Source organism: Scomber japonicus, chromosome 3 (genome assembly GCF_027409825.1).
Source record: "Scomber japonicus isolate fScoJap1 chromosome 3, fScoJap1.pri, whole genome shotgun sequence".
In the NCBI taxonomy this organism is placed as follows: domain Eukaryota; kingdom Metazoa; phylum Chordata; class Actinopteri; order Scombriformes; family Scombridae; genus Scomber; species Scomber japonicus.
In genome coordinates, this window is record NC_070580.1 from 22,082,181 (window position 1) to 22,101,419 (window position 19,239).

General features: G+C 41.7%; 1 protein-coding gene across 1 annotated transcript in view; it reads right to left on the reverse strand.

The window, feature by feature from the left end:
- Window positions 1–348: 348 nt before the first annotated feature.
- Window positions 349–19,239, reverse strand: part of skib (v-ski avian sarcoma viral oncogene homolog b) — a 31,526-nt gene continuing 12,635 nt past the window's right edge. The window contains exons 2-7 of the mRNA XM_053315304.1: window positions 3,085–3,198; window positions 2,732–2,835; window positions 2,387–2,631; window positions 1,699–1,973; window positions 1,359–1,589; window positions 349–1,262 (exon numbers count right to left, since the gene is read on the reverse strand). Of these exons, the coding sequence (XP_053171279.1) occupies window positions 1,062–1,262; window positions 1,359–1,589; window positions 1,699–1,973; window positions 2,387–2,631; window positions 2,732–2,835; window positions 3,085–3,198 (1,170 nt within the window). The 3' untranslated portion in view covers window positions 349–1,061. The remainder of the gene's footprint in view (window positions 1,263–1,358; window positions 1,590–1,698; window positions 1,974–2,386; window positions 2,632–2,731; window positions 2,836–3,084; window positions 3,199–19,239) is intronic.

Consider the following 19,239-nt stretch of genomic DNA (forward strand, 5'->3'; position numbering starts at 1 on the left):
TGTATATATGTAGAAATGTTGTTCATATAAACAGCATTTGTTGATTTAAGAGCCCTAAAACCAGTGACTAAAAATTAATGCTTTCTGTCAATAGGCAGCAAATTATTATAGAATATAAATTATTTTACAATACTCAATAGAAAATCAGAAGTACCGCATTTCAACAAAACAGAGTTTTTTCTTTTCTTTTAGGAGGGCAATTGTAGACTTATCTACACTAATGTGAGAGGACATTTGCAATTCATCACATGGTTTGTTGCAAAAACATTACTGGAAAACAACAACAAATGAAGTCATGTCATAATATTAAAAAGTAACACTTCCATAAAATATCTAAGCATAAAACAGTGGTGGGCCTGAAGGCGGCCCACGTAACCTCCAATACGTCAGGTTTATAAAATACAAAAAGGTAGACAAGCTGGTATACATGCGTACATGTTTGTATATGGGTGTTTTTTTCTTGCCTGTGGAATAACAGTGCTGCGCAAGCAATATTTCTTAAAAAGTACATCCTCTACACAGTTATAAAAAGCAAGCTGATATTAAAAGTAAATAGTGGTAAACTGGTGTCTCTTGTTTCCAGTGGTCTGCAATGACACCTTTGAGTGTACCAATATTTTGTGGCACCAAGAGTTTCATCTACTCATGTTTCACCAGGCGCAACATGTTTCTTCCCTTCATATTCAAGTAGTGTTATGTGGCTGTATTTGCACATCTTAGAATAGCTTATACCAAAATAATATCCTTGGACAGCGTCAGGTGTCTAACTGAGGGCTCTGACGTCACTGGAGAGATGTGTTCATCACTGAAGAAGTCTTTCTTAGTTTCACGCTCTACAACATGCTCAGACATCATGCTACTTTCCAGTTCATTTCATAAAATTCATATATTGCCATAATAATATTGATTTATATCATATCATATTATATATGACAGATTTTTCCTCTACAAAACTGACTTAGCATTTTGCTGAGTTTCTTTTCCATAACAGGAGGTGCAACAAAGTCCTTAACCATGCTCCTTTGTAGTGAGTCTCTTACTCCAGTTGAGAATGTGCAACTTTAGGATCCATTGGTGTGCTGTCTGTGTGCGTCTATGGAGTCTCCAGGAGGGCAGTTGTCAGCCTGCAGGGCCAGCTGGGTTTGCAGGTCTTTAACGATACTCTCCAGACTCTGCCGAGCTTCTCTCTCCTGCTGCAGTTCCTGCCTCAGCTGCTCCCGGTCAGCTTCTGCTTGCTGTAGCTGCACATGCAACTCTTCAATCTGCACAACACAAGTTAACACAGACATCAGTCAGAATAATTGAAACACTAATAAGGAATATTATCAGCAATCTTTTAGTGATAATAGGCGTCTTACCTGAGTGGAATACTTGACCCGGAGACGTTCAGCCTCACAGCCTTTGTCACAAACTCGTAACTGTCTCTCCCTCTCCAACTCTCTCTTCAGCCGCCCACATGACTCCTCCGTGTCCCTCATCTTCCTCTCCCAATCCACACGAAGGCGTTCAATCTCCTTTCTCAGATTTCGCTTGGCTTCTATGGCTTCACGAAGACGTCCTTTCTTAGCCACCCTCACAAACTCCAATTCCTGTAAAAACCATCACAAACCTCTCATGTTTAGAACACTAATATGTGAAAGTCTTTTGCTATCATTTAAGTTTTCTCATGTAGTATTTTAGATGAACGGGTTGTGATACCTGCTGAAGGCTGCGTTTCGCTTGCACAGCGGCTGCCAGTTTCTCCTCCTGCTTCACTCTCATCCTGACGATCTCCTGCAGGAGTTTTTCTCTGGCTTCCTTTGTGTCCAGACCAGCATAGAGCATCTGTCTTAGGGTGTCCAACTCTGGGCAAACGGTTGCCGAAAGCCAGGCAGCTCCCTCCTGAGGCCGAGCAACACTCTGAGGGGTCAGAGTCTGAGACACACCAGTGCAGGCGGAGGGAGGTGATGCCAGGGAGGAAGCTGGCACTGGATCTAAGAGACAGAGAGATTTAACATTATTAAGACAGTAATTAAAGTGCAAGAATTCTGTTGTGTTTGATCTAGGCTTTTGTTGTGATAGAACTAGAAAAAACTAAGGAGGAAGGAAACAAAACAGGAAACCAAAACTAATGTTTCATTCCTTCCTTCCTACTTTTGTGACTACACAGCAGCAAGATTTGCAGACAGCAATTTGTCTCTCTATTGTACTTCTTCCGTTAAACACCAGGTGGTGCAGTTGCCCAGTAGTCACAGTGAACCAGCTCTGTTGTGACTCATTTCCATTGGGACTTGTTTAATAAAAGTTGCAACAGTCAAATTGTAGTCTTATTTAGACTGACTCTCATACTGTTCCATTTTTCAGTCTCTCTAATAATTCCAAACTCCAGATGATGGGTGATACTCACGATCATCACAGTCATCCACATCAATTTCTCCATCTGTGTCCATATCGTCGGTTCCATTGGTGGCACTGGAAGGGGCCAATTTGGCTGCAGATTGTGCGTCACCATTATGCAGCTCCTGTGGTGGCCTGGAAATGGCTGCAGCCCCCCTGCCAGGAGCGTGGCTGTCCCTGGGATGGACCAGAGGGGCCAGGGGCGCTTGTTCCAGATTGGGAGCCACCAAAGTCTTCTGATTCTTTGAATAGGACCTGTGGAGGCGATAAAGGTATATTTAAAGCATTTCATTGGTTATAGTCTTGATTTAACAGATATTCTGTCTTAAAAACTGAAACTATCAGGATGACTCACCTCTCCACCTCATTCTGAGTAGCTGGTTTCTCCTTTTCTGCTGCTTTAGGAGACCATGGGCGGAAAGCAGAGGGCCTCTGTTTCAGTTGGACCTGTTTCAGATCCTAGAACAACAAACACAACAACAAACTTGGATAAACACTCAGTAAACTACCACTAGAACATTTAATCAGCCATGACGAACACACTCAAAGGCCCCTCTTCATTTAACAAGCCGCATGACGAGAGGTCATACATATGATGATAATGTGATGATTCAAATGGGACAACAGCTTTTACGTCACCCCTTTGACCTTTGAGCTTAACAGCAAATCCTGTTTCACACCAGTAACATGTAAAAACAGCATACAAACCTTGTGTGCAGACTTTGACAGTGATTGTAGCCAGTCAGGTTTCCTGTCTATTTCAGCTGATGGGGATTGTAGTTTGTCAAATTTGGACCTCTTGGCTGGGACAGGGCTGGGAGACTAAGGAGAGAAGAGAGAGAAAATAGACGTTTAATCATCATGATCCTCATAGAGATAAAGTGCAGATATTACATCATGAAGTATCGTAGATATTTCAAGACCCCACAAATTCTAAAAACTGCATGACTGTAACTGGCATTATTCATAAGCAACACGCACATTTGTCAGAACAAGATGATGAAAATCAGTCTTACAGTAAAAGAGCAGACAGCCACAGAAAGGGAGAAAATTACATGCCGATCTGAGCTCGGCATGTTTGCATGTTTGTTTGTGAGTGTGTGTGTGTGAGTATGTGTGTGAGCAGGGCTTTGAGCTGAGCTGAGCAGACACTCAAGCCGGTCTGGCTGGCAGCCAGTAGGGCTACATTGCTCCCTGCCAGGCAGAAGAGGCGCCGTCAGGTGGAGCAGATCGACTCCCCGAACCACAGAAATATTGCAATATAGAGACAGACGCAGACAGCGAGGGAGACAAATTAAAGTAATTGCACTCAGATCTGACAGACGATTGAGTTGAAGTGTTCCGAAAGAGTTGCATATTAACGCACGGCTACAGAGTCATGCAACATTTAGAACCTGCAGCTGTCTTGTTAAGTGCCACAAAATCCTGACTGTCTGAAAGGAGCTTTTTATTGTATATGTTGTATGTCTCTGTGTGTGTGTGTGGCAAGCTACGCGACTGTGCTGAGATAGCTAACCTCCTCAGATATCTTCAGCTATCTCAGACAGAGGATATGTTTACCTAGGAAGGCACAGAGGCCAGCACAGACCTGCCTGCTGCTCTCTTACTCACTACTATGACATTTTGCCTCCAGGAAAGGCAAACACTCCCATATTCTCGTCTGTGTGTGCAATTCAAGACAAATGATGACTCTGTCTACCTTCAAAATCCTCAATGGAAATCACACTGCAGGGTTGCGTGTAGTTGTGAAACCTTAATCGTTGCTCACTGTAATCACCTCAAGATGGAAATTAATGACAAACCTCATTTAGCATTAAGTGAGAAACCCGGCTGGTAATGAATCAAGTCTCACAGCTTTTCTACATGAAGCCAGACGCTCTTTGTGTGTGTGCATGTGTGTGGATGTGTGTGCATGTATGAGCGTGCGTGTGTACACACAGCTATGAGTGGGTGTTGGGACACGTGTGGAGGGTGGTGGGTACGAGTGTAGACATGCATATGTGTGTGTGGGAGGGTATGTGTGTAGGAGTGTGTGTGTGTGTGTGTGTGTGTGTGTGTGTGTGTATGTGTGTCTGGTACAGTTTGCTCGAGGGTGGACGTGTTAGTCAGGTCTGGCACCACATACCTGAACAGATACTAAAGTCTGGTGTAATACTGAAACAAAATTGTTTGATTGACAAAAAATTAATTGTCAAGAGTTTCAATAAATGTTTCTCATTTAAGTTATTTATGTAGCAAAAATTATAATTACTTGCTGGTTCACACTTCACAAAAGTTGCCATTTGTTTTTGTTTCATATCCTATGAAATTAAAAATATTTGGGTTTTGGACAGTTGATTAATCAGGATTTTAAAAACTATATATCCCTCAAGACCCCTCAGATCCATTCCAAACACGGCTCTTCATTCCACGTTGTTCAAGACACTCAAAGACATGTTATGCTATCTTTGAGTAGGCTAAAAGCATTTTCCATTGTTGCCCTTAAACGTTCAAATATTTTCCCTCCTCCACAAATATCTTTAAAACACGTGTTAAGACCCATCTCTTTTTGATAGTCATAATGAAAGCATAATTGGTCTGTTTTTTTATTCATTAGTTCTCTGCACAGTAAGCCAATTGTGGTTTAGACTTTGGTCCATATTTAATTTTCATGTCTTTATTTCTTGATTTTAAGTATTATTTTCATATATTTATATGATTTTTCTCTTTTTTCTGAAAATGACTTTGGTGAACTTTTTTGCTTTTAAATGTGCTCCATGAATAAACTGACTTGACATAAAGGTCAATCACAGAATTCTCAACAGCTTAATAAAAAAAAAAAAATAATAGTTTCAGCCCTAGACTGCCCTACACTTCTCATTTCTATTCTGCCTCTTTATACTGTCATTGCTTTGCTCCATGAGATCATGAACCTACATGACATGTTTGGACACTCCCCTGATATCGCTCTGAGTCATACAGGTCTCCTCTACCTGTCTAACCACACACACGCACACACACACACACACACACACACACACACACACACACACACACACACACACACACACACACACAGCACTTGGTTTAGTTATGCTACTGTAGGTTAATACTTTTAACCCAGACCTCCTGCTGACTGCATCCTACTGCGTGGCTCAGCGACGGTGACTCGACCCCTCACCTGCCTGACTCAAGGCAAGTGGTTTCCTAAGAACTGCTGCCCTGGTGTAATCAGAGTCTGTAATTACTGATGTGACTGTTGTTTTCCCGACAAAGGATGTCTGCCTGTCTGGTACTATTTCTACCCTGAGGTTTGCAGCTCCAGGAAGGCTCTGAGCGCTAGACATAATAGAGTCAGAAAACAGACACTCCCAGACACCACAAGGGACCTGCTGGCTAAATCTGACACTGACCTCACAGGAGAGCAGCCGCACGGGCTTTACTCACCACCACATCATAGACATAGCATGGCCACGGAGTCATAACAACCTCCTTGTACATCCTACTGCCTAGCAGGTCCCATTGAGCCAGATGATAGGACTTCCCTCCCTCCCTCTCCCTCTCCCTCTCTCTCTCACTGCTAAGAGAGAGAGACTTCCTCTGAGGAGTTTGCTTTGGCCAAGTCCCCTGTGGGAACTGAGTCTTGAGTGGGGGGGGGGTGGGCCAGGGGAGCGGGACCACAGAGGAAGCACTGAGCTGAAGGAATGTATACTTGAAGGCCAAGTACAGCCTCCCCTTTAAGACTCCATTCAAGCATTGCCCTTTTCAACTCGCTATTGTATGATATTTCTTTGAGGCGCTGTAATGAGGGAGCGTTTCAAAGCAAACCTGTAGGCTAAACAGGGTCTAATAGCAGCTGGGCAAGAGTAGACATGCTTTATTTTTTAATTAGTACCATATAATGGCATGGTAATACCAGGATAAGCCTCAGCTATTTTCATGCTGGCATGGCAGATAATCACAGAGACACACAACACATTGCAAACATATCAATATCTATTCTAACAGCAGAGAGTTTGACCTGCTTGAAGAATAATTTGTCGATGTTGTGCTAACTGGAGCATGATGGGGATTGAACTGTTATTTCACTTGAATATGGAGCTAACAAACACAATTTGTTTATTGACCTCTGGTATTGTAATTCTTTCATCAAACCAGCCCTGGCATGAACTGGTGTGTAAAAAAGTCTAACCTTAATATGTTGAACTTGGTTAGCCGAGAGCACGCTTCATTAGCAAAGCCAATGCCACAATAGTTGGTGGTTAAAGAGTCAGCCCACTCAAATTAAAAAATAACATATTTTATACACATAGTTTTGGTTTTTTTTATTTGCTGTTGCTATATCTGTATGTGATATGTAAATGGAGTTAAATAAAATGGATACATTTGTGAAAAAGCCAGAAGTTTAGCTAGACTATCTAAACTACTTTATTTGGAGTTAAAAATGTGATGTTGGTTAAAATCTCTGATACAGGTAAAAGTTGAACAAGCTAAATAAGCTTGACTAACCTGTTGGGTTTTTTTTAACCTGTCTGATTGTCATCCTGTTCATATATCTTACTTTTCCAAACCCGCTGTGCTCTTAGATTTCAGTGAAAAACTTGAGCACACATTTATTAATATACATAATATTATATTATACATTATTATAGGAATGACAGCCACAACAATAATTGTAATTATCCTTTAACTTAATAACAGAATATTGACTGTATTGATTTTGGAAAATAAACATATTCACTTTCTTGCAGAGAGATAAATGAGAGGGTCAATACCACATGTCAGTATGATACATATGATACTACAGCCACCAGCATGTCTCATTTGTTCAATCTGTTTAAAAACTCAGGAGTGAAAAGAACAAGTTGTGCTGTGTACAAGTGTACTTGTATGTGTTGGACTATGTTTCTGGGCTGAGACTTCCAGGAGGTGTTGGTGGGCAGATTTATTTAACTCTGAACAGAGCAGGCTGCTAGCTGTAGCTTCATATTCACTGTACAAATATGAGAGTGGTATATTGATCTACTCATCTTACTGTTGGCAAGAAAGCAAATATTTCCCAAAATGTCAAACTGTTCCTTTAATATCTTAATGGCCCTTTATGTAATCTTGACTACCAATTTTCATGTCTTTCTCACGGAGTAAACCAATGACGGCAGGCTAAAATCGAAACCTCTAGCATCTGTTGTGGTGCTAAAAAAACTCAAATGAAATTAGCAAGGAACAAAACATGGGGCAGCACTCATCTGGTGAGACAAAAATAGTCTCCCCAGCTGAACTTCCTCAGGCAACAGTCATACAATACCGACGCATGCTGCATGATAGCATGGCATTAAGAAAAGTGCACAGCAACAAGACACAACAGTTTCAGATTACGGCCTCCTTTCCCCTCCTAAACCCCTGAATGTAATCCCCAGATCGACATGTGCTTAGTGGGGCGCTGTCTCACTCAAGGGCACACCAACTGGCACCGCTCACTCGGGTAACGGCCTTAGTTGGAAGTGAGAGAATACTAGTTTGAGTAATCTGATCCCTGTAGTGGTGTGGATGGTCACAGGGATGCCTTGAGCTTTCTATTCAACTCTCGCTCTGCATAAATTGTACGACAGTCTGTTGATTTATATAAAGCCCTGTGGTAACCTCGTAACAGCTGGGGGGAAATTATTGGTGTCTGCCCGGAATATCCCTGAAACTTCATCCCTACTCCACACAGATACAGCACAAGCTCCCATTTCCCCTCTCTAAATCTTAGCTTAATTTATCAATTTGCTCTGTCTCTGCTGTGTCCAGGTCCTTCTCATTGCTACTGCTGTTCATTTTACGGTATATTGTTTATGTAGCTGAACTGAGCCACAACGTACAAAGAGAGCTGCAGGGCTTGACATAAAGCCGGCATTACAGTAAAGCTTATTGGATTGTCCTAATTGTCTTTGGGATTGAGACTTTATGAGGCGAACGCAGAATGAACTGCTGCTCCTAAAGGTGGAAAATATCTCATCAGGTCCATACAGCTCGACACATATAGCTTCAGGCAGGAGAACTGAGTGTTAAAGTGGTGCACTTGTGAACCATTTATAAGTGAGCTGTGTGTGGAAAAGTATTACTACATAAGATCTAGTGACCCCAGAGGAACCAGTTACTGTCTAAGGTGTAAGGATATAGGGTGTGTCACTGCATTTTGTACAGACTTTACTACTATTACTATTTAACTATAAAAGCAGGACTAACTTAACTTTAAACTTGCAATTAATGATTTTTGGCCACTTGAGGGCAGCGGAAACAAGCCATATAAAAACACTGACGTATTATTACCTTTTAAGTGGATATGATTAAATTGTTAGCATACAGAGTAGCATTAGCATTAATTTGGTTAATATCTAATATTTATATTTATAAAGTTCAGTATTCAATCTCCTCTTAGATCTGTATTTGTCTCTACTCATCCTTTGAGGGAAATATGTAGCTCTTTAGCTGCTAAATGCTCCACTAAATTCACCAGCCATGACTAAGTTTGTCTGTCAGCCAGAACACATGGTGAGTTTTTGGAGCTGTTTTACTGTAAACATCTATGTACTAAATGACACCACTGTATGATAGTGGTGAGAGTGAACCAAAACAGAGAGCTAAAAGATGCTATACTGCTCCACAGTTGAAGGGAAACTGTCGAGTGATGATCACTCTTAAATGGGTTTGTCACTACCGGTGACTCACACTACTCTATTGTCCATCATTACTATAACAATGTTGATTATCATCACTTGAAGACTGAGAAAATCTCCTTCTCATCAAATTATTTCTCTTCGTAATTGGGTCCTTTAAGTCTTAACTACTAAAATGAGTGAACATATCTGTTAGTTACACAGTATTTAAATGGATTTTCTGAAGTGAAATTAAATTTTCTTGATCTGAATACTAAACCTTGAAACCTGATTTGTGGAAAATTAATGAAAAAAGTAGCTTTTACTCTGGATGGAGATTTTTGGCAGTGAAGAAATACTGATTTGGCAGTGAAGAAATACTGGTTATTTGGGGTTTAAATCGCTTCATTAAGTGCAATCATACAATGCACACAAATGGGAATCAAAACTAAGACACACTGTATTCTCTTTAATCTTTTGATGACATGTTTAATTCAGGTTCTCATTTTGACAATAAAAACCTGTTCTGAATGGAATGAACTGCTTGTGTGTGCGAAAAGATCACCTCACTGGTGAGAGCAAACAAAAAGAAAGCTTACTGTACTATTGCTCGGCGAGAAATGAATTCCAATTCAGGTCCAAACATGGCAACCATAACAACAGGACATGCCTGCTTGCCTGCCTACCCTCTGTTACAGTATGCTGACAGTGGTGTCAAAATCACTCTCACTTTCAGAGGATGACCTCACAGTAAAAAGGGATCATGAGTTGTTCCAACAGACGGGCGACCCTAAACTAAAAGACATGAAACAGATATCACTGCAGATTATACATTATTAGCATGAGCATGTTTGGTATGGTTGTGAGACAAAGTTATCTTATCCCAGTGTATTTATGGATGCACATAGTGCCAAATTCAGCAGATAGTTGTCTGAGACCCCCTGCTGTACTATTGGAACAAGATCACATGATCTGAAGGAAGACACACGACTGTATCTGCAAACTAATAAGGTAGACACGCACACAAACACACATAAACACACTCAAACACACACGCACACACACACACAATTTCCTGCACATTCACCATTCACTAAAACATACCACACACACACATATAGACATATGCACACACATACACACACAATGCCTTTATGCTTCTATTCACATTTAGCACACTTATAACGTAGGAGCAGCTGCAGTGCTAACCAGGAGGCCGGAGGGGATAGAGGTTAACGAGAAAGACAGAGAAAGAGGAAGTTGACCTACGCTTATTGAATTTAATTCAGTGCCCATAAAGAGGAAAATGAATTCTGACTTGGAGTGTATTCACGCAACTTTCAGGAATGTGATGAATAAAAGAAGAAGAGGTCTCTGAGAACGAGGAAATTAGATTTGTAAGGCAATTACTACTTTGGTTTTGGTTGATTCTGGGTACAAAACGTATCACTGTAATTTTGTAGAGTGATTTGTTTCAGGTGAAAAGCCAAACAAATTAAATATTTGGAGTCATGTAAATACTATTATTTTTCATTTCTATTCAACAAGATCCAGGAAAAAACTCTGACCAGATAGCTTTAGCTGAAACATCACTAGAACACACAGTGGTAAATAAAATTGCCTATGTGCCCTTGAATTCAATTTGGTGAAAGTTGTGAAAGAGTCTTTGTTGGTTAAACTCAAATGGTTTCCAAATAGGCATGTACTAAGTGAGTGCTTCTCATATTTAAAATACAGAAACTCTCAATGCAGTCTATTTTTTTTTAATTGTTATTTTGAAATTACAAACCAAAACTTTTTTTTTTTCATCAAGTCTCCTGCAGCAGTATTGCACAGATTTGACAGAGTTTTCTCTGGCTGTACCCTGACTTTCATGCATGTGTGCATGCCTTCACAGAACTTGATCTCTGCTGTGCAGCAGTGCCAACTCCATCACTGCCATGCAAGCTTAATCCCTTGGCTTTACACTGACCCTCATCTGCCGGTGGTGCATCTCTGTGTATTTACATTCAGTTAATATAATCATTTAGGACATAATCATAATTCAGTTTAAACTGCTTTGTCATACTCTGTCATTCAATATTGTAAGAAACAGATAAAAAGCTTCTGAACATTGCATGAGCAATGTCAACATTCATAGGATCAACTACAATGTAAACAATACAGCTTTGATTTAATAACTCTTATCTTGGACATCCGTTAATAATTTGTTATTATAGAGGAACAAGGAAGTGATTTACTAAATCGACAGCACTGTTTGCCTTGATGAGATTACAGTGAATATCTGACTGAGATTTCTTTTTTTTTAACTTCGAGTTGATGCTTGTAAACATGTCAGAGATATAACAGCAGGATCTAAAATAAATTATGAAATTTTATGACAAAAATAAATTTTATGTGCAATATAATGCAAGTACAAATGATCTGGGTCTATTAATAGATTTATTTTAAAGGGCTCTACAGTGATTTTGTATTGCACATCCACAAAATTGGGGACATGTACAAGACAGATTACTGTAAAAAAAAAAAAGAGAGAGAAGAAGAAGAATGGTCAGATATGAGTCATACTTCATAGATGTTGGATCCTACCTTTCCCATGATGCCACAAACTTATGTCTTTCATTAGAGCCTCCCTGTCTGTAAAACACTCTGCAGTATGTAATGCAGGTTTTCTGTCACGTATTCCCAATTTTGAAATTCTGACATCATCAGTGTTATTTTCTCAGACTACAGAAAGCTCTTCCAGAGCAACTGAAGACATCATACAATTGTTTTTACAGGCTGAGAAGTACTATCCACTGCAAATACACTGGCCTCTATGTGTATAATCAGTTGTGTGTGTTTTTTTAGGACAATTATTTCAAGAACAAAAGTGGAAAATAGGTATTTATGTCTAAATACAGGGTAGCAGAGTGCTGTGAGTTTGTAATAGCAGAGTAATAGTGTAGACTAGAGAAAATCTGTGGTTCCTCACTGATAAAAACAGACTCTGTCCCTTCTGAGACAGTCAGATGTGTTAACAGACTCATCCTCTTGCGAGAGGTCTGATGTCTCCAGACTGAAAAACCTTCGTTTGTCACTGATAAGCACATCCCTCCCTGTGTGCAGGGAAGTGTTTTGCCGCTGTTCTCGCTTTTAACATGCTCCCCCTCTGCTCTACAATAAAACAGCAAGTCCAGTGTCTGACTGAGTTATAATCCTGCATATTAATATCAATGCCACAGCAAATAAGGCAGAAAGATTATTAAAATATCATTGGATAACCTCTCCACAACCCAAACAGTAACAGCTTCAAATATACAGACCATTATATCACTTGCTGTACCTGGTACTGGACAACTCCGCTCTACCTCCCTCGCAGGGCTGATACAGTGAATAAGTCAGGACAGGAGGAGGCTTGGTAGAATGACAGAGGGGAGGGAGAGCAACTGGGGACTACTATAACTGACCGGGCTCAGCCAGGGTCTAGACCTCCAGTGTCTGACAAATTGACAGGCCAGATGGACAGTCAGATCTCCATGTTAACAACTGAGCACGGGGAATAAAACAGACCACCTTCATACTTACTGACACTCAGATTCAGTTTCTTTTAAAATATGTACTGTAGTACTTAGGTTTTGCCAGTCACCTTATTAACTAAATGTTTCAGATGTAGCGTAGACCTTCTCTAACTCCTGGATACACAATGTCTCTTACTTCACTGTTAAGTCCATTCTCAGTGTTTGTGCACTGTCCTTAAGTTTCCATGTCACATTTTTGTAAATTGAACATTGGATCAGATTGGCTTCCAAACTATTTGTTGATGATGTTGATGATGATGTCACAAATTATGCTCATAGATCCGCCTCTTGAAATTTGATTTTCCATTAGTACAGAGAAACTTTCCCTCCTCAGCAGATGAATGTGAAAAAAAAAGTGTCAAACTCTGCCCATACATCATTCTGCACTTTGAAGCTGAAACATTCAACTATAAGAGCAAAAGGCATCTATGAATGGAGAGGGACTTTAATTTTAGAGAAATAATCATCAGCACACTAACACACATGCTCTAATTTCATCAATAAACAAACCAGCAACAGCCGAGCAACCAATGTGTCATCAAGGGCTGGAGGTCTTTTTAAACGGTAAAGCAGCTCACCAGTCAGCTAAACTGCAGTTTGCACTGTTGTGCTTGGTAAGCTGAGCCACATGACCACGTGCCTCCTGAGTGGCCAGTGGAGAGGAGGGCAGGTGGCAGGTTTATTTGGAAAGATGAAAATGGGATGAATACCAGAGGTTAAGAGGTGTGAGGGGACGGGATGGGGCAGAGGGGGGATTTAAGGGAAGAGTCAATAAAAGCTGTGAGAGGGCGAGGTGAAGTTAGGGTCAGTGCTCACTCAGGGTCCCATGTGATGTCATTTCACCAACACAGAATATGTCCTGAGGATGGCTTGGGAGCTAATTGGTTGAACCAAGGTAATAAATCCTGCTGAAATTTATAGATACCATTCTGGTCATTCTGGTGAAATGCTGCCTCCCTGGTCACCAGGTTAGAAAACCTAATCTCTGCTCCACAACTGTTGTTTCCATTTAAACCATTCAAACAATGAAATGCTATCAGAGTATGCTGCAGACACTTGTCTGTGCTTTTTGTTAAAATTAGCATTGAACTTCAAATTTAAAATAAGCCAGAAAGCATAGAATCATTTGCATTTTTGTACTGAATCTCTACATTTTTTTTCACTGCTAGAAAAGCACAACCAGAGAGCTCTGCTATTTGAAAAGTACTAACGGGTCCAGTCAGATTGACAGAAAGCAGTTAAGAATAACCACATATTAAAGAGCAATAAGAAGCTTTAACGTAACAGGGGAAATAACAAAAAAACAAAACAGGTTTTATAAGTGTTCAACCAATTAACTGTCAACACTTTTCAAAACTACACTGGGAGTATTTGTCTCTGAATATGTTCTGCTCCCTCTGGCAGAGGAAAAATCTGACTCAAATGTGCGAGGGCCTCACAGCGAGAGTATGTGTACACAGTAATATTTGACAGAGATCAAATAGCATTTCACTTGTTTCCACTTGTTCAAGGAATTGTCTGTAAGGGAAATAGGGGATAAAACACCCACAACATCCGTTCCTAAGATCACACATTCCATCCTTAAACACTGGTTTTGTTTCCCTCCTCCGTTCATAGGAAAACATATCTGCTTACAGAAGTAATTAGGTGAGAGGGCTCGAGCTTTGCAGCTTCCATAAAATGAATACGAGCGCTCTAAAATGGAGGGCTGAAAGAGGCGGGCGGTGGACCGCAGCACCTCATGAATTCTGCAATTTGCCGTCTGTTTCTTGACTCTAAAAAATTCTTGGAAATGTCTTTTCCTGAATGATTTTATTGCACAAGAGCCTGTGTTTTTCTCCATGGCAACCACATAACAGTAGAGCCCAACTAAGACTCTGACTCAACAAACAGAACTCCACAAAATACCCATTTCAGCGCCAGGGTTTTCCCCCCTCGCCCAGCTTTCCTCCAAACCCTGCCCGAGTCGGCTTTAATACAGAGGCGAATGATTGCGCTGACCATGAACGAAGACACATGTCAGGATTAATCAGGGCACATATGTGACATGCAACATGAGATATGTGCAGGAAAACGGCCTTGCAGGATCCTACTGGGCCTCAGGTGCTGCATCGGTTCAGGCTTTTTGTGAGACGGAGCCGTGACAAGTTCGGTACAGTAGGACAGGCAGCAGCTGGGTGCCATTAACCTCAGGGAGCCTGGTCAGCGAGATGAGCTTGCTTAAGAACAAATTCAGAACAAATACACCGGACAGAGCATTACATAAAAGTCTGTCTCTCTCTTGGTGAGCTGTAAGGACGCAGGCGCTTTGTGGCCATAATGTAGCTGCTAAATGGGAAAGCAGGCCAGGGATTAGTGTTGTAGGCAGGCACAGACCTGAGACGAGGGCATGGTGTGTCTAACTATGTAATCTCTGTAGGCCTTTACTGGTCAGCCAGTGTCTGAGACCTACAGGTAAGACAAGATGACCTACAAGTGACTAATTACACAAAGTAGTGAGAAAAAAAAATGTGAACCAGCTTGTCTTGCAATTTAAACTCTGGAGAAGCTGTTCTTGTTCTGTCAGGTCTTTATTCCTACATTTATGCTTTAAAAAAAGTCACGTTTTCAAATTCATGGCCGTCATTTACTGTGAAGACAAAGTTATTTAAAGGAGACTGAAGGAGTTGTCGTCCTCCCACCACCTGTCCTTGAATCATATTCATCACTTAGCACGCCAGGAGAGGATTTAGTTCGCTGCTTTCTCATTGGTGAACCGTCAACCTTCTTGTCTTGACTAGTTAAGGCCATTCCTAAGAAAACAGGACATGTCTGCTAAACTGTAACTTAAGACAACAGTGTGCTAGGTCAGAGTTTCAGCTGCTGTCGAGCAGCTGTAAGGCTGAGAGCGTGTGTGGTTGCTCTCAGTCTTACAAGGCTTTCAGAGGCTTCACCCTTGCAAAAACACAGAATCAAACAAAATTATCCTTTATTTGTTGCATATAAGGTCACTGCAAAGGGGCATGGTAGACTGCCAACTTTTCTCTTTGCCTCTCCCGCACTCCCCGTCTACCTCGTAGTGAACACAGAGGAGTATGCCACAGGGAGGGGAGGCCCTACACAGGAACTCAATAATAACTTTCAGCAGTCTAGCCAGGAGGCTGGAAGCCCAGACTGCGGCTGTTCCCTCCTGTCATCATTCCTCCCTCCGCAAAGCCCCACGCTCCTCCCTTCACCCCCCTCCTCCTCCTGGCCTGTGTCTGCTCCACAGGACTGATGCATTCTGCAGACAGGCCAGCGCTCTTAAAGAGACACAGGCCACATTTTTATCCCCTGAATCACTGCAGTGGACAGAACCACTAAGCAAGAGCAGAGTTCCTCATTTCCAACCTCTCAATCAAGGGCCAGTGCTTTATTTCACTACCTTTCTTAGTGCTCGAGACTCTGACATGACGCAAAATGTGAGCGAATAAACAGGCTGAAGTATGTTGAGAGTCTCTCAGTGAATCTGCGGCTGGATTCTTTCACTGCGGCTGCTTTTGAAGGTGCCATTGATTCTGTCTTAAAAGTTTGTCAAGTGCAATCAAAGGTCTTGGCAATGGAAGTATATTTAACACTATTGTCATGATAATTTCTGGAGACACTCCAATAAACCCAATAATAAGGACTTTGGAACAACAGTGCCACCACTATGGGTGCTGCTATATAAATTGCCTCTGGTGTTAGGCTAGATTACACTGTAGTGTCTGCCTCAGCATGTACCATTGAGACACATAGCATCACTTTTAGCTCAACATCTACAACATCAACTCCTGCTGAGTTAATTTGCATCAGTCAACCTAAAAAGCTTAAAAAGTTGTTCTCCATGTGTAAAATGTTGCTGAAAAAATCTCCTATATTTGTGTCTTCACGCTACATGAAAAAAGAACTCTCTAATTGTATTAGGTTTATTGTTTCGTCTTAATGAGAGAAAATCCCAATTGTACAGTTTTTATTCCTCCCATCATATGAGTTAAACAGAGCATAAGCTGCCTAAACAGTGTGTGGCTGAGCAGAGCCATGTTGAGCTCCATACCACAGCAAGGAAACGATTAAAAATTTAATAGAGTTGAGTGACACAGAAACCTACAAGGGCGTGCCTGCCAAACACGCTCTCATTCTTTTGCTGTCAGCACTTTTCTTCTCTTCATATACAAACTGTGCGAAGTGGCAAAGGGTCTGAAAACCAAACCTCACATTGGCTAGAGAGAGCGGTCAGTAAAGCTAATTTATATAACAAGCACACTGACTCTTATGTTTTTAATGAGAGGGTTCATATTAGAAACATATACACAAGAAATATGTGTACACACAGTAACAAAGTGGATAACATAGCTCCATAACCTTCTTATACCTAAATATCTTAAAGAGGCTAAAGGGTTAACACATCTTAGCTGCAGCATAACAAAAGATGAAATCTCTATGGGAGGTATCAGTGCCAGAGTCAGCAAAGCAGCACAGTCCTCTGCAATGATAACCCCATTCTGGAAAACCTATAAGCTGAGCATCCAGATTCAGATGGACCAGGCAGCTCCGGCTCAGGCTCTTAAAACTGGGGAAGAAATCTTCCAACAGAACATAACTGAGACTCTCAGGAGTGTCTTCATCACAGAAATCTCCATGAGAATCTCACTGGCCTCAAATTCCAGTATTTTCATGGCTTAATGTGCTGTTATTCCCACTTCAGTCAGATGTGCAAACAAAATAAAGCCACCTGACTATTAAGGCTGTTTCTGGACAAAGAGAGAGCCTGGGTCTGTAGTTGCACAAAACAACTTACTGTTCGTTACTCTGTGGTGTGCAGAGTGCTTTGAGTGGGTGACGCATACCCAAACAACACCAAGCCATTGAATCACTAGTGTTTACGCAGCCACATAATTCTGTACCATCTGTAGGACTCAGGTCTGATCTTCCGCACAGCATAACAAGCTGACGGCAATGCAACAAGGGGGCGCGCACTCGTTGCTACACCTAGTTACAGTTTTCTGAAACACTTATAAATATAGCAAGCTCCTTAAATCAATATATTTTTATTCACAGCAGTGGTAGCAGCTTCACAGAGACGTTCTCTCCTTTGCCCTCGAACTCTGAACCAACCATCACCTCCTTCACCTTACAAGGCAGATGCAGGATGAAAAAAAGGCAATGAACTTCTGACCTGTCATTCAGACTGTGGAGGAAGCTTTGCAGCTCGGGGGCAACCAGAGTCCACCATCCACTCTGTCTCTCCTCCCCTCAGTGTCTCACCCTACCATCCCATAAACCTCCACTAAAAACCTCCTGCTCCCCCTTTTATGGCTGCCAGATGGTGGGGAGGCCTCCTTGCCTCTGGACTTGCCTCTCCAGTCTAGTAAAAACCAGTTGACCTCAGCAACATAAAAACTGCTATTTATGAAAAGGCTTGGAACAAAACCCACAAACATCCTGCCACTGAAACAATCAAACACCATCTCATCTCCCAAAGAGCCCTTTTACAAGATGAGTGAAGGACAGAGACACCAATGGATTTGTACCCCTGCACAAGGGTGGTGTAGTCCAGATGTAGCGGCTACACCCAGGTACATTCTTTTTTTCTGTGTGAAGGGGTTTTATTTGCGTGCCTTGGGTGTGAGTGCAGGACTTTGGCAGCGTCTAAATTTCTCCCTGAGAAACGGAGAAGCAAAACAAACAGAGCCGTCTGCATTCAGGTCGAAGCTGAACCGCAGAACCACAGTCTGGCCTGCGGTTCACAACATTCTGTTCCAGCACTGACTTCACCTAAAACAAACACTCTCAAGACCAGTCACCTCAGCCAGAGGGAGAGGAATCTGAGAAAAAGTTTAGTTTTGAACTCCATTAACAAATCCCTTCTCTCACACAGCTACTTCTCTGACCGATGTTTTCACCAAGTACTGGGCAAACTCTGCACAAATCTTTTCACTCACTTGTCACTTGTGTAGGAGTTGTGCCCTTTTGACGGCATGCTCGGACTGAATCCAAGGTTTGCAAGCGTGCAGAGTTGGGTGGGAAAGCAGGTTAAAAGGCCACAGATCTCCTCGTTATAAAAGAGCAGTCCAATCAATGCCTTCCTTTTACTGCAAATCAATTTAAGTGATTATCTGCTGTTCCAATAACAACTTTCTTCCCCCTTTGCTCACCTCAGATGCCCCTCCTTTTTCTTCTTCTTTTATTTGTTCTACCAGTTGGAATCTACCATTTATGTCCTGCAATTCAACCTGACCTCCAGGCAACCCCTGCCATGGCTGCCTAAGCCATTAGGGTAGCTGTGACTGTGGGTTATTAGTGTGATAAAAGTTTACTGTCCCTCCAGCCACTCTGCACGGCTGCTGTTTAACGCCTCTGAAGAACACATCTATGGGACCTTTCACACAGCAGATTGGCCATGAGGGCATTTGGTTAGTAGGCCAACACACAAATACATTTACAATCTCTGAGAAGAAGAGTGAAATATACAATTCAGGCACACGACACAAGCAGCCTGGGGAATAAAGGACTGCAAACAGAATATAAGAAGCACAGAGTAAACCAGCCTATATCTAAGTCAGCACGATGAATCAAAGTAGAACATCCCCTGTGCGTTGGCTTTGTGGAAATATGTAGACAAGATGGCTGGGGGTGGGGGTGGTTGTCTGTGCTATGTTTTCTCCTGTGCGGCAGAAGTTGTGGGC